This window comes from Paramormyrops kingsleyae, chromosome 5 (assembly GCF_048594095.1).
Source record: "Paramormyrops kingsleyae isolate MSU_618 chromosome 5, PKINGS_0.4, whole genome shotgun sequence".
NCBI classification, from domain to species: Eukaryota; Metazoa; Chordata; class Actinopteri; order Osteoglossiformes; family Mormyridae; genus Paramormyrops; species Paramormyrops kingsleyae.
In genome coordinates, this window is record NC_132801.1 from 25,730,409 (window position 1) to 25,747,143 (window position 16,735).

At 41.6% G+C, this 16,735-nt stretch overlaps 1 protein-coding gene across 2 annotated transcripts; it reads right to left on the reverse strand.

The window, feature by feature from the left end:
• Positions 1–9,494: 9,494 nt before the first annotated feature.
• cdk5r1b (cyclin dependent kinase 5, regulatory subunit 1b (p35)) lies at positions 9,495–16,500 on the reverse strand. Of its 2 annotated transcripts, XM_023814282.2 has the most exons (3): positions 15,702–16,500; positions 12,972–14,145; positions 9,495–10,754 (listed from the first exon to the last, which is right to left on the reverse strand). In XM_023814282.2, exons 2-3 carry the CDS (start codon positions 13,880–13,882, stop codon positions 10,640–10,642), a joined length of 1,026 nt encoding a protein of 341 aa, XP_023670050.1. In that variant the 5' UTR covers positions 13,883–14,145; positions 15,702–16,500; the 3' UTR covers positions 9,495–10,639. The 2 variants fall into 2 exon arrangements, with proteins under 2 accessions (XP_023670050.1, XP_023670051.1); XM_023814283.2 differs by lacking the exon at positions 9,495–10,754 and having other exon boundaries at positions 12,968–14,145.
• Positions 16,501–16,735: the final 235 nt, after the last annotated feature.

The window sequence follows — 16,735 nt, forward strand, 5'->3', positions numbered from 1 at the left end:
GCAAACCATCAAAAAGTATTAGTTTTAGTGCTGAAACTGAAGATGTAACGACCTCCCGTCACGCCAGAGCTGCTGTGGGGTTCTTGCTGACTTACTTACAAACTGGAGTCTGCAACAGAGAAGCCCCATCAACTCCAGAGAGTCTACACTCATCAGGCAGCGAAGGGTGTCCCGTTTAACTGGCCCATTTACTCATTTCCTTACAAAATCAGAAAGTGAAAATTACACCCCGTAAAATGTTTTGTTGACACATTTGTGCATTTATTCGTTTTCATTTCAACTATATTGGTAAATAAAGGAGATATTTAACAATTTATAAAGAACGGTACACTCTACAAACATTTATTCATCCCTTGAGAATGTAATTTCCTTACCTGTAAAAGTTTGTTCACCCATACATTAATCATCAAATGAAATACTTGAAGTTGTCAGGTCTGGTTTGGTCATAGACACTGAAGTATTTAGTAAAGCCATGTCATGGTAAATAGCTCGCTAAGTTCCTTAGAAAATGCCCGTGAGATTTATTAAATGAATGACAAGTTTTCTGGCAGACCTATGTGAAGGCTAGGACGACAATAAGAATATGCTCTGGGTAGATGAGTCCAAATCAGAGTTTGGCTATGATGCCAGGCGACAATTTTGGGTGAAAACCTTCCTTTGAACAAAAGAACCTTACGGCAGCTGTAAAAAGTGGTGGTGATAGTTTTATGATTTGGTTTTGCTGCCTTAGTCATATTCATCCATGAATTGTTCCAGGACTACTTGAGAAGAATGTGAAGCTCAACTGTTAATGGCTTTTGACAGTAACCTTAAACACACGAGCAAATCCACAAATTAATGTCTCACAACAAACAGAGGGTTTATGGCATGGCTAAGTCAGAACTCCAGATCTTAATCCTGTGCAAAGTTTGTGGGGTGACTTGTAGTGCCCACTTCTACTAGCGACCTTGTTCTTTAAGTCATTATCCCTAGCTTTGACTGTAGGTATGGACGACAACATCAATAATCAATCTCATGTATTCTCCTTCCATTATTCATGAAAATGAGCACTCGCTACCTTCACCAGAACTCTTTTCTGAGCAGACACCATGACCTTGAGCTTGGAGGTTGGAATTTTCATCCCCTCCAGTTCATCCTTGGCTTTAAGTTGCTCAGGTGCCTGTTGGAGGTCCTGTTCAGGTGAAGCAAAAGGCACGACATCATCTGCAAATAGCACATATGTCACTTCAAGACCCCACACACCATTCTAGCTGCAGTTATGCCTCATGAAATTTATGAAAAGAAATAGAGGATAAATGGACTCTTGATGGAGGCCAAAATTTTGATTTTGTCAAGGATGCAAACAACTGCATTCAAATAGGGACCAAACAGCACTAAGTAGCCGCCTTGGAGTCCGATATTCCTGTAGTACCTCCCACAGTATGGTGCTTTACCTTCTCCAAATGTAAAACGCATATGTAGACTTTGTTACCATATTCCCAAAAACCCTCTGATGATCCCTGTATAGTTGAAACCTACACTCTGGTCCATATTTATTTTATTGTACTTATTATATATATATATATATATATATATATACATACACACACACACACACACACAGTGGTACCTCGGTTCTCGAACTTAATCCGTTCCGGACTTCGGATCGAATGCTAAAAAGTTCGAGTTCCCATACGTAATAATGGAAAAATAATTGTCCGCTCCTTCCGTGTGCCACGCCCCCTCGTTAACCTTGTGTGGGATCCCCAAGTGATCAGCTGTTTCTGGTTGTTGTCATTAGTCCTCTGTATTAAGTCCACGTTTCAGTTTGTTTCCCCAGTCTGGTCATTGGGTGCGTTCGGCTTGCTTACAGCGCTGGCTTAAAGCAACGCATTCTGATCCTGACGCAATGCATTATGGTTAGATGCATTGCGACCTCTCACCCGGCTGCACAAACTGGAACCGCCTCCGTGAGGACACACCTTTGCCCTTATTGGCTGAAGAGTTTAGTTACACGCATGACGTTTGTATCCCAGGCAGTTCCAATGCGTAATCTGCAATTTCTCCCGAAGATCACGTAAAGCAGTGAGAACTGGTTTTCAGTTAATTTACCTGGTAAAATAAAGTTTAAATAAATGACATAAATGCTCTAATAGTACACGTAAGTTAGTGGTTTATTTATTGTTAGTTACTGTAATGTTGCGATGCTTTATTTGGTTAATAGTCCAGTCTGTGAAGAAGGCATTCAAGTAAGAATTGCATTGTAGTATGACTCATTTCCTGGCGCGTGCAATTTATTTTATATTAGGTCAGCGTTCACGGTTCGAATTCTGATATTCAGATCGAGTTCTAGGTCAAACTGGTTTGTTCGACTTTCAAGAAACTCGAGTTCTAGTGAGTTCGAGAACCGAGGTACCACTGTATATATATACACATATATATATATATATATATATATATATATATATATATATATATATATATATATATATGGGGACACTGTCAGTTCAGAGATACTATGCCTGCTTTCCATGCAACACTGAGGCTAGTCATTCATGTTACCCCAACAACATACTGTGCTTTCTTTGGACAGAACTCTGCCCCCACAACTGTTCTACTATTTAGGCCTATAACCACTGTATTGAGTTTCAGTAAATTCAGAATTTACAATATTGCTTCCTGGTGAGAGGGTACATCCACTGGCTCGAGGACTTCCTCAAAGTGTTCCTTCCACCACTCTGCAACCCCAGTGTTAGTCAGCTCTTCCCTACCCCTGAACAGACTGAATTGAATAGACTTTGAACCTGCTCCTGAGGTGTAAAACAGTTTGCCCAAACATCTTTAATGTTCCATGGTCTCTCCAAACTCCTCCCATGCAAGAGTTGTCCCCCAGTGATTGAGTTTCCTGCAACCTTTCTGGCCTGCTGGTATCTTTCAGCTGTCTCAGGAGACCCTCATGCAAACATTGCCCTGGAGTCCACCTTGTTCAGCCTAACAGCTTCCTTCAGCACAGGTGTCCACCAGTGGCTCCTAGTGGGTTACTGCTATAGGAAGTATCAACTGTCTTCAGCCGCTGGAACAATTAGAGACTTGAAGGTGATACTTTCAGGCATGATGACCCTAACCTCATTCAGCATGCTAGAGGTGCATTAAAATTTATTTTGCATCAAACTTTCAGCCAGATATTCCCAGCAAACCCTGAGTGCTTGTCTGGATTGTCCTGGTCCATCTGGCCTCCTCTTCATGCATCAAATCCATGTGGTCATCTGTTGTCTAACTCAAGCCAGATAACATGAGTATGCAGTTTATCATCTATAGCGCCAAAGTTCATTAACATTTTACCATTTGGGTTCAGATCCAGGAGACCCTTCTTCCCAGTCTCGTCCCTCTAGCTATCTCCAGCATTCTTCACATAAACACTGAAGTCCACCAGTGGGACTGCAGAGTCAGTAGGCAGTACTCCTTCACACCCACTTTCTGTCTTTGATGCATTTGGGGGGGGGGGGGGGGGGGGGGGAAGTCGGAGTTTTCCCCTCTCCAGATTGTAGTCACGTAGAGGCAACTCTCATGTCCTCTGGGAAACTCTCCAGCAGCACAGCCCTCAGCCCGGAGCTTGTAAGTATCCCCACTCCTGCCGTTCACCATGGGGAGCTCCAGAGTAGCAGAAACTCCACACCAAATTAAGAGGTCTGCCTCCAGTGTAAGGCCGACTATATCTAGCCAGTACCTTTTTATCTTCCACAGAGAGGAAACACTCCACATTCTAGTCTCTATTGCCATGGCTTGATCTATGTGGGTCTTTCCTGCACTTTCCTGAGCACCTGCTCCTTCTGCCCAAACAATCGAAAGTGCCTCCCTTGTAAGTCCTGAGTGCCCCACTTCAACTTCCGATGGTCACGCAAAATTTACTGAGCAACCCCAAAAGGAAACCCACCCTGACTGGCAATTGTTTTTGCCTGCCCAGTTGAGCACAGAAAGTCTGTGCCTGTTACGTGGACAGGCTGCCATCAGGCTCTCATTCCTGGCACCATTCTGGGAAGGATATCCTTGTTCGTATTTTGAGAAATCGTGACATAGGTGATTCTTCTGTCTTTGAAAAGGTGCAACGGAGGGCTACGAGAATGATTCCTGGTCTTAGAGGAATGTCTTATGAGGAGAGGTTAGCTGAACTGAATCTGTTTAGCCTTGAGCAAAGGAGACTAAGGGGGGACATGATCCAGGTCTATAAGATTCTAACGGGTCTGGATGCTGTTCAGCCAAATGGCTACTTCAATATTAGTTTAAATACTAGAACTCGTGGCCATAAGTGGAAATTAGCGGGAGAACATTTTAAAACAAATTTGAGGAAGCACTTCTTTACACAGCATGTAGTCAGAGTATGGAATAGTCTTCCTGCTAGTGTAGCGGAAGCTAAAACCATGGGTTCCTTTAAATCAGAGCTAGATAAGATTTTAACAACTCTGAGCTATTAGTTAAGTTCTCCCCAAACGAGCTTGATGGGTTGAATGGCCTCCTCTCATTTGTAAATTTCTTATGTTCTTATGTTTTTATTTTCTTGCTAGGGGCAACTGCAGCCTAATGGTGAGGGAAGTGCACTTGTGATTGAAAGATTGCTGGTTTGAGTCCCTGCCCACATAGCCCCGGGGGACCCAGAGCAAGGTACTGCTCCTCGCTTTCTGAATTAGCTGCCCCCTCCTATGTTATAATGTCACATATGGGTTAAGTGTCAAGAGCAAATTTTGTTGTGGGTGTGTCACCCAATGGCAACTAATCATTTTCACTCACTCATTTTATTAGCCCGTAAAAGTACTCAATTAATGATGCTAAAATTATTTGACTAATTAAGTGGAAAAAACTCATTTTAAATAAATGTTCAATATCAGCTGAAGAATCACAACTCGGGGAACTTTGGAAGTGTCATACAAAAATGCAAGATTTGGATTTTAGTGAGGAGACCAAATCATGGCAATAGAATTCTGATTAAATATAGATTTAACTTATTTAAAAATGTTTCAAAGTGCTAAATGTACATGTTTTAACTGTAGATTTACCTGCATCTCAAAAATAATAGGAAAAAGAGTGCAAGATAACCATTACAGGCAAGGAGGGGAGGCATATACACCCCGTATTTAGTTTGGCTTCATTCACCCCCCCCCCCCCCCCCATAAATAGACATTTGCCTTTATATTAAGTTGTGTCCCCCATGTCATACTCTCTCCTCTGCCTTTGACCCTCATGATAGTATGTAGATTACATGGCAGACATGCACAAGGGTGCAATACTTAAAATAAATGAGTAGGTACATAAGCACTTGTAATAATGAAAATTAATTCATTTTCAAAAGAACACAAAGGTTATTGCTACAAATTGAAACTTCATTTGCATTTGAGGTCATTCCTTGAGCCCTGCCTCATCTCCTCCATACTTACATAAGAACATAAGAAATTTACAAACGAGAGGGGGCCATTCGGCCCATCAAGCTCGTTTGGGGAGAACTTAACTAATAACTCAGAGTTGTTAAAATCTTATCTAGCTCTGATTTAAAGGAACCCAGGGTTTTAGCTTCCGCTACACTAACAGGATGACTATTCCATACTCTAACTACACGCTGTGTAAAGAAGTGCTTCCTCAAATTTGTTTTAAAATGTTCTCCCACTAATTTCCACTTATGGCCACGAATTCTAGTATTTAAACTAATATTGAAATAGCCATTTGACTGAACAGCATCCAGACCTCTTAGAATCTTATAGACCTGGATCATGTCCCCCCTTGGTCTCCTTTGCTCGAAGCTGAACAGATTCAGCTCACTTAACCTCTCCTCATAAGACATTCCTCTAACACCAGGAATCATTCTCGTAGCCCTCCGTTGCATCTTTTCTAAGGCAGCAATGTCCTTCTTAAGGTATGGTGACCAAACCTGCACACAATATTCTAGGTGGGGTCTTACCAAGGAATTATATACAGTAAGTGTAACATCACCTCCCTTGACTTAAACTCCACACACCTAGAGATATAACCCGACATTCTATTGGCCTTTTTTATTGCTTCCCCACACTGGCGAGAATGGGACATGGAAGCATCAACATACACACCGAGATCTTTCTCGTAATCAGCTACCTTTATTTCAGTGGAACCCATAAAATATCTGTACTTTATATTTCTGCTCCCTGCATGGATTACCTTACATTTATCTGTCTTAAATTTCATCTGCCAAGTATCAGCCCAGTCGTTAATTAAATCCAGATCCCGTTGTAGCCTCTCTGCTGCTAGATCAGTATCTGCTACACCACCCACCTTGGTGTCGTCTGCAAATTTAACCAGTTTACTGTATGTATTGGTGTCAATATCATTAATGTAAATTAGGAACAATAGTGGTCCTAAAATTAAACCCTGCGGTACCCCACTATGAACGCAAGCCCACTGTGACATTGTGCCTCTAATAACTACTCGCTGCTTCCTGTCAGTTAACCAGTTTTCGATCCAAGCTGCCACAGTTCCTAAAATCCCTGCAGCTTTGAGATTTAGCAAGAGCCGTTTGTGGGGGACAACATCAAAGGCCTTCTGGAAATCTAAGTAGATCACATCGTAGGCCTTTTTAATTTGTAATCAATTTCACTTGTAGCTTCCTCAAAGAACTCAAGTAGATTCGATAAACAGGATCTACCTCTCCTAAATCCATGTTGGCTATCCCTCAGAATGTTATTTGCATCCAGGTAATCTACCATTTTCACTTGGATTATAGCTTCCATTATTTTTCCAGTAATGCTAGTTAAACTGATTGGCATATAGTTTGCTGGATTACTTCTATCCCTTTTTTTGAATATGGGTGTTATATTAGCTTATGCTATCCTTGCGTCTTAGCACAGCGGCGCACAGCCATGCATCGCTGTTCAGCCTGCATTGGTGTGACCGTTCGCCAAAGAACTCTAACTGCACAAGAGAACCAAGTGGGAAATAAAAGTTCAGCAGGTCAGGGGCAGTCAGTGGGTACCCAAAGGTTGAAAGTGCCCTTCAAGATACATCCCCTTCATAGTGCCCTAAACCCAGTTACCCATCACCACCCTCTTGAGAAATGCCAAATGAGAGTGGGACACTGCCTTATTTTATTCTACACACTCACAGTCACCCCGATCCAGCCTGACACATGTTTCTTCTCCTTCTTCTCACTCTTGTTCTTGAGGTCAACAAGCACCTGGGTGAAGTAGCTTGGGTCAGAGTTCATCTGTGGCGTCTTTGAGTTCTCCTTGAAACTCACAACCAGTAGTGGCTCGAGGAGGTAAATGGTCTCATTATCCATGTAGGGACAGGAGAGGTAGGAGCAGGTGAGCACCACTGTCTGTATCTTGTGCTGAGGGCTACTCTGAGGAGACCACACTGCCAGGAAGGATGAAGGTCCTGCCAGCCCTGCAGCTGCTGGGAGTGACCGTGCAGCAGCATACGAACAGAAAGAAGTTAGTTGGGATGCAGTGTGTGTGGAGCAGCCTGTAAGTGTCCTTTCTGTTGGACCTCAGGTGGGGTCAGAGGCCAAAGATGCAGATAGTTTCATGGTTCTGCATTAGTGCAGAATTGTGAGCTGCAGAAAATTAGCATCAGTGAATTTGGGTGTTGTACCTAAAGTCCTCTTTCAGCTCCTACCATTAATGGGGGTCCTGATTGAAAGAACCAGGATGGACTTAACTGGACCTCTAGACTGCAATGTACTGGGGTGCTAGTTTTTGTTAGTGGACTGGGACATGGAATACAGTCAGTGCTGGGGAAGTAGCCTGGGTCACCAGCTAAATCACCAGCTGAGTATAAAGAGTCACAGTCATGGAGTGCTGGATGAAACAAAACCTCGGTCTGGATTTGTGCTTTCTGGACCTGAACTTTCCATCTCTGTCTGTAATGGATCACTTTTGTGAGTAACTTTCCCAACACTGGATGCAAATCCACTGGAAGCAGCAGTACCTCTCTTCCATCTTGCCTCTGAGTCTAATGCAGAGGTTCTGTTTTGATTTTTCACCAAGGTTTGGAATCCTGAATTTTGACTGATTGAGGCACAGAATGTCATGAGAACTGGAGGACCTGTGCCCACAGTTGGATGTGAATGTGATTCAGTGTCTTTCACTCAGAAACGGGCAAACTAGTAGAATTCTTTGATGAAACAGTAAAGCCCGTGTTTTGTATGTTTGTTCTCACAGAAATTGTTTGGTATGAGGGAGATTCTTCAGTCATGCCACTGGCTTTTCCTTTGTTGCGACTTTCTACTGGTGGAGAAATTAAGAATCCAAGAATCCAAGCACCTCTCAAAATCTAATTCAATACATTCTAGACCTGAAAGCAAAACTTGATTCACTGGGAACACTGGAGTACTGTTCGAAATGGACATGAAAAGGGCCTAATCATGCTACTCCTCACCAGTGGAAGAAGTGGTTATATTACTGCACATGTCTGTGCTTAAATAGTTGGCCAAGTAGCAAATGTTACTTATGGTCATGTGACAAATTATGGATCTACATTATTAGGATACATAAATCGATCTGGGAAGTTCTAGGTTTCTAGGTTTATTATATTAACCTAGGAAATCCTAGGAGAACTACAGTGTGCTCATGGCTTTCGGATTAGTGATCAGGCTGCAGAAGGAACCTGCTTGCCTCAAAAAAATTCTTCATAGATATCAATATGTTGCCTTTTCCTATGAGCTTTCAGTTTACTGTTAATGTGTCCTGCATATGATCTGGAAAATGGATGGATGTCATGTTCACATTTTACTGCTCATTGCCTTTCAGTTAAAAAAATAGGCAGCATTAGCAATGCTTTCAGTAAAATCCACTTGATTCCTTATTTTCTTTAATTTTTGACATTTAATCTACTTGGAAACAGCAGTCTTCCTGACCATTAGCCCCCATATGATGGCTTTATCAAACTTTTGTTTCTCCATTAACTGGGAAATATAATTTCCTCAGTAAGTCTGTTTTATGCTGCCTGATGGAGAAACCAAAGTTTTGGTCCAATGTTTATAGATCACGTTTTATTTTAAGTGAAATCTGTGGTGATTCTGTGCACATCGTTCCCAGCATCAGGCAAAACAACAAGGGTGTGCTGCTCTGAAACCCCACTCACGGGAAAGATTAAATATGAATCATTTTCCCTCTCTGTGGAGGTAGAGCATTTCATGGTGATTTATGCATTTTGTTCATTGTGTGGTGGGCATGCAAGCGCACTGTTGAATACATGTAAGGCAATATGAAGTGCAGTAAAACTGCATTAGAACATGCAATATTTTTATAATGCTGGGTTATCATCTTTGTATTTGTCCATTAAAAAAAAAAAAACTCTTAACCGGAAGCTGCCCATGTCGTCTTTTCTTTTTTGAAGGCACTAGGGTCTGCGTGAAGGTGGGGGGTGGGGGGGACACACCATCACAATGCCTCTTGGGACCTGTAGACTCCCTCAGTCAGCACTGACCAAAAATGTGAGTATTGGTATAATGATGATGCTGAAGGACCTGAAGACAGAGACACAGACACATCTCCCATTTGTGCGTCATGAACGATCAGTGCATTTTAATTTCCATCACAGTACAAAAATAAATAAAAATAAGCTGAAACAAACAAACAGAAGGTTCAATTACAGCGACAGCTTTTTTAAATAAACAATTGTATTGGCTCAACACCTTGGTCCCACCCCCTCCCAACAGTCAAACCCCACCCAAAACGCTCCTTTCTTGTTTTCAGACATCCCACTCCTTGTGTCCCTTGGCCCCATAAGAAAACAAATTCATTCATTCATTCATCAGTACAAACACACACTCAGTCATCCAACACATACTCATACACACATGCAGTCATTGAGAAAGCCTCTCATTAAATTCTAATAACACTATTTTTTTCCAACAAAGATGTACGCAACAAGATACACAAAAAAACCAAAGAGATTTTGAACAATTACTCATCTTTTTTTTTTTTTTTTTTCCTTTTTTAAGCTTTTTAAAGTATTTTCCAAACAACTACTTGGTGTTGCAAGTGAAAAATGGCACATTTCTGTGAATCAGGGTAGCTGAATTAGAGTCAGCCAGAGGGATTAAAGTGCCCCCCCATTACTGACGCTAAAAGACTCCCACGCCCCACAAGCTTGAGAATGTATCGCATGTCAAGCTGCTTCTCCCTATTGCGTTACCCACTGGGACAATGGGCAGTCGTGGTCTTGACTGTAGATTAAAAGTCACTAGGGCAGGCTCAGTCCATGAGCACAGCAGATACTACACCTGCATCTCCAGCTTCATGACACACTGCTTTCACAGGACACGGCGCCACACCGTTACAGTACAAGTCCCACATGTCTGTGTCTTCTTTGCTTTAAGAAACCAGCGCTGAAGAAGCATGTATGGAGCATTCAAAGCCAAGTTTGATAAGATAAGAAACCCATTCTTTTCAGGATGGAACTGCTGTGATAAAGAAAATGAATCAATGTGTGCATATATTTGTCTTTTTTTTTCTTTTCGTTTTGAGAACGGAATTTGAAAGACACAAATATTGAAAGAAAGCATGCACAGTTGATCTCTGTTGGTGTGGTAATAAAGTGGGCAAATAATAATTTCTTTTTGTATATCAAGTTCCATTTGTTCTCGTTTGTGACCGTAATCCATTCTTAATTCTCTGGCTTGTAAAATGATGCTGTATTACATTGTGTTAGCAGCTGCAGACTGGGAGCCCAGGGGAGACTCCCGGGCCGTTTTTGCTGTTTGCTGTTGGAGATGTCGTGGGCTTCTCTCTGGCTTCCTTACAGACTGGGGTCTGCAATAGAGAAGTTCCGCCAAACTCAGGTGAGTCTTACGCTCCCCACGCAGCCGAGGCTGCCCTGTGCTTCACCTGCGCACTGATACATTGCTACTGTCATGCTTTTGGTCTCTGCCGTCAGCCATTAAGGTATCACACTAACACCATTCTCAAAAAGCCTCATGTTCTCTTGGCGGAATCCCCAATGAGAAAAACAATTTCTTTGCAGTTTTCTCTAACTCAGAATGATCTGCATCTGTACTACTGATCACTGTGAATCAGATTGATTTTTTTTTTCAATTAACTAATTGCTATAAATACTAGGCGAACTTCTACAATAAATATTTGCAGCCAGCAGTGCTCTATGCCCAGTACCAAACAGATCGATGGATGCCCTGCTTTCTTCATATTTCTACGTGACCGCTCTACATCCCAGACTTCAAAGAAAAAATATTCACTAATCATTTTTCTAGTGACTTAATCACATCCACAGTCTTCATTCCTGTCAAAAGTACTCCCACAAATTCCCAACGAAATTCTTACGAGATCTTCTGTGTTCTAAAATTGCCTCATTAAGAGCTTTTGACAAGTTCCGACTTATTCCCTTCTCATTACTGATAATCACTGAATCAATGAAGAATACACAATTTGTAATTCTAAAATTATTTTGCCAATGAAGCGAATAAATAAAACCATGTTCAGATAAACATTCAGTGTCAACTGAAAGATGTGTGTCATACGTAGCCTGCTGACCTTTGGTGTGGTTATTCAAGACCTGCTGGATTTTCATCAAAGGTGTGACACTAGTCTAAGACAGTTTGTGAACAATAAAAAGGTGGGAAGAGGATTCTGATTAAATCCAAACTGAACTCATAGTCCATTTTTCAAGCAATGCTGAATATTCTTGATTTAAAAGAAAGCATTCTCTGTAGATGCACCTGCTTCACAGATATGACGGGAAATGCATGCAAGCTAACTATGACCTTCATTAATACCACACAGATTGCATGGTAAACATGCACAAGGGTACAATTCTAAAAATAAGTAAATGAGTAGATAAATAAACATTGGTTGCCAAGAGCCTGTTATGCAATACTAAAATTAATTTATTTCTTTTCAGATGAAAACAAAGTAGGTCATAATTAACAATTGTTTTTTTTTTGCATTCATGGTCATTCAATCAGCCCTGCATCATTTCTCCCTCCTTTCTCCCTCATGCTCCTGCCTCTGTTCTGGTTTTGCACTGCAGGACCCAGTAATGGATGGCATATCTGAGACCATACTCTTCCGACTGCTCTCACTTTCATTGCACACCACCGCTGTGAGGGACACAAACGTTCAACCAATCAGTACCAGTTAGTCAAAGGGAGATTGTTGTTGCCGCTGTTCGCTCATGCATATTGGCAGAGATCAGCTAAGTGTACAGAGCCCGAAGACCGCCCTATGACATCAGAGCGGCATTTAACACATTGAACCCTCAGTAACACCAGCGAGGGAGAAACAGAGGGACTGCAACATGTTCGGTCCAATCCACATTCTGAGTTCTGGGATTATTTAACTTTTTTCTTCTTTTGTTTTGCTTTCATCTTCTTTTTTTTCCTCTTTTGCTTTGAATATTTTTGTGTCATGTATATATAAGAAGCAGAGGATGCGCTCAAGCCTGGCATTTCATTAAATCTAAACATACACCTCAGGGCCAAGGTCCTGAGGAAATGTTAACTAATTAAACAACTAATTTAAACATTTTTTTAAAGTACTTCAGACATTATGCATTCGTTTCCTCTTTTTTGGTGTAATACTTCAGTCTTTTAAGCCTGCATTAGGTGGTAGTAGGTTAAACCAGGTAAGACATTTGTCCCTCTGCAGCTTCTGTAGTTTTAGGAGGGAAGAGTTTGCATCTTCATTCATTCTGCCATGTACAAAATCAGTAAACAGATCTCCAACCATCTTAGTGCAGTTTAAAGCACTAAAATCCATTTGAACGATCTAGCGCCATAGCATTGGTAAACATACTGTGTATGGTATCAGTCATTTCCCACAACTTTATTCAGTTTAGATTTATTATTACATATTGTAACCGCAAGTTGTATGCTACCTTTATGGCACATTTCACTGAATGTGCCGTAAACCTAGTCATCTATCACCACTCTCTTGAGAAATGCCAGACAAGAGTAGACCACTGCCTTGTCTTCCACTCGACCCACCCACCCCACCCTCACCCCTGTTGTCCCTCACCGGTCCAGTCCGATGAGCAACCGGCTTCTTTCCTCCTCCTTTTGACTCTCGTTCTTGAGGTCAGCGAACACCTGGGTGAAGTAGTGCGGGTCAGAGTTGATCTGCAGCATCTTCGCGCTCATCAGGTTTATGATGGACAAGCAGCGGTCCCAGAAGGTCTCCTTGGAACTCTCTACCAAGAATGGCTTAAGGGGGTAGGAGATCTCGTTGCCCATGTAGGAATAGGAGAGGTACAGGCAGGTGAGGAGCACTGCCTGAAGCTCATGCTCAGTGGCCACCTCTGAGGAGACCACATCTCGGCACAACATATAGACGAAGACCACGTTGGCAGGAGTGATGAAGCCCTGGTCCTGCCAGCCCTGGAGCAGCAGAGAGCGGTCCACACTGCGCAGCCACAGCACCGGGTCTGTAGGCGACAGATGCTTGAGCCGGTAGCATCTTCGGCACAAGAACTCACCCAGGCATCGTAGCAGCTCACTGGTGGAGGCCTGCACTATCACCCGCTTTGGAGTACCTGGGACAGCAGTGGAACTAGGCAGGGGTACCTTCTTGACAGACGAAGCCACATTGCTGGAGGTCTTGGAGCCAGGGATCACTGGGGCAGCTGAGTCTTGGGTGAAGGTGGAGAGGTTGGCACACGACTGGGACTTCTTCAGGTTCTCATTGTTAAGATGGGTGACGTTGTTCTGGTAGGCAGTATTGGGCTGCACTTTCTTGGAGCCTTTCTTCTTGGCTGAGACGGCTACGATACGCTTCCAAGGGAGCACGTTGATAAGCGAGTGCCGCTTCACGTTTTTGTCTTTGGCGTTCTTGCTGTTCTGCACAGCTGTATAGGGGCCTACAGTGGCGGGCCCATCCTCAAAGAGCCCCGCTTTCCGGTAGCTGGGGGACAGAGACAGCACAGTGCCCATGGTGCTCTGCGCGACGGAGACAAGAGCAAAAAAAGATGCTAGCCTTACTGGCGTATAAGCGAACCAAATACAGAAGGTGAGGCAGGATCAGTGTCTGCCTCACTGCTTCCAAGTCTGGAGATCCTGCCTACAAGAGCCAGATTCTCTCAAGCAAAGACACCGAGGTAAAAGACTCCTCTGTAATGGCTGTGATGATGGATCCCTAGACTTTAAGTGCTGCTTTTATTTCCCTGTTTTTCCTGGAGAAACAGAGGAACTTCAGCCTGTGGGAGGAGAAAAGGTGTCATTGTTACAAATCTGATTACACAGAATTATTTTGATTCTCTCAGTATTTATCATGAAAGGTCTTTAGTAGTAATTTTTGTGTGATAAATATTGTATTTAATTTGACAGGAGACAGGTGTGTGCTAGTGCACATGAAGGCTGAGATAGAAGCATCTGCAGCGACGGTGATAAACGCAAAATTGGGAATCGCTATATCATTTGCATACACATGCACCTTTTTCACCTTCATTAATGATCAATACATATTATACATATTATATAATTATTATACGTGCTATCCCTGTTTCATTGGTGTCCAGACATTGCAAGATTTTGCCTTTATGTTGAGGATTGAGGTTTATTTTAATCCCCAACAAAAGAGTTAAATATAGTAAAAAGGTACTCAAAGATGTATTTTGGGCTATCCTGTCCTATTTCTTGTGTAATGCCTGTACAGGCATTCATCCATCCACCGGTGTCTGAACCTTACAGCTCTCTCTCATAGCTCATCCCACAGACGCTTACTGGGGCAGGTCCATTGTATAGTGACCACAGCTGCTGAAATGAATTTGTTACTGAAATGGGATGTTCTGAAATGAAACGTCAAAATGCCTGCACTGAACTTATTCCAGATGCAAACATATTTACTGTACAATGATAAATGATAAAGAATAATATGAAGTTTTATTTATAAAAAAAAATTATTTTTAAAATGCATTTTAACGTTTCCATAACATATTTAATATTATTATTATTATTATTATTATTATTATTATTATTATTATTATTATTATTATTATAGGCCTAAAAAGCACATGCTTTTATTGATGTATACATGTCGCTTTTGTTCATATATGTATGACAGTCTGGCTATTGTACGTATTTAAGTAATGCTAAAATCTATAAAATCTAATCGAAAGTTATCGTAAAGCATTAATATAACAATACATTTTCTATTACTATATTATTACAGTATACTTATTTTAATCGTGATTAAGATTGCCTGCGTGTTTTGTGACGAGTTCTACACTTGGGATATGGCATATAATAAAGAAATAGCCTACTAAATTGTGTTATTTTTAAACTAGGATCATATAAATATGTATATATTATTGATATTAGTCGGTGTAACTCAAATTCAGACGACGTATTTTAAATATTTGAAATCAATCTCCAGCTTATTAGCCTCCATCTTAGCCATGAAATGGAAGCCGAATATAAACACCGCAATTTCGAGTCACGTTCCTACACTTTACGACGCAAGCTGAATGTTTTTCACATAGCTTACTGAATTATACGACGTTGTAATTCGTCTGCCATTCAATTTTACATACACAAGACATGGTTAAAAAACCGGAAAAAAACAATTAATCACAAAATTGGTAATTTCTATATTTTGGTGATGTCGTCTGTGTCATTACAATTTAAGATGCTCATTAGTTGACACAAATAAATCATATGCACGCCTTTTCTCGGGGGCAGTGCAGCCTTTTAAGACGTAGGTAAAGATAAATTGGATGGAAGAACAATAACCAGCACAACACAAAATACTCACTGGATTTCGTTTTATCTTATCTCGGGCAAAAAGGTTCCGTGACAAAATTAATGTAGTGATGTTTTCCGATCCTGACTGAATATTGTCGTGTTGAGTCTGCGTCGCGTTGTCACCCGCTACTGTCCAAGGTTCTGAAATGGAGTGGTCGGTAGATAATAAATGCGATGTGGAAAATGGTATTCCCTGGTAATCTTCCTTCGAACTGATCCCAGTTATCCCACTGCAGTGTATTGTCACATATAGCAGGGATAACCAAAACGATTTCTTAACACAAATTTACTATGAAATTAATTATGCCCGTCTTTTCCAGGTTTACTGCATATATAGCGTAATCTTTTTAATGTAAAATCGCTGCAAAACGTCTTAATCAAATAGCATCATAAACGAATTTAATCGCAAAACGTTTTCCTCTTCAATAATAGACAGAAAGAAAAAACAAATGTTCTTCGTTTTTTTGTCGTTGTCTTAATTTGGCTCGCACTAAAATATCTCAAAAGTCTCATAGGTAATGCCTTTCAAAAACAAATAAACATAAAAATATCCAAGCTCCAAAGACATGAAGGTCGATCTTTAAAGGAACAAACAAATTTTCACGCCTTGACGCAGGCATCCGCAGGTCCTCTGCAGATCTGGGTACAACAGGCAGGGCGAAGATGCTGTGCGCTGTGCTATTGGTCCTCGGCCGCGAGAGAAGCGCTCCGGAGCGTCGCTGGGCGCTGTAGACTGCGGACTGCTTTGCTCGGCGGGGGTCGGGCGCCGCTGTGTGCTCTGTCCGCGGTGCTGTAATCGCCGCTTCGTCACAGAATCTCACATAATCGTGTTGCCAGAAAATCAGCCCGCCCTCAGCACCTCGTCACTGGAATGGCAGTGCAAAAACAGATGAACTTGGTTTCTGTTTTCTTTTATAAGTAGGCCCGTTTAAATGCAAGGAAAATCTATTTAGTTTAATTTTGAGTTAAAACAATTTCGAGAAAGAATTTATTGGAACCAATACCCCGAAACCCTTGAACATCTTCATTTAAAGCATTAAACAT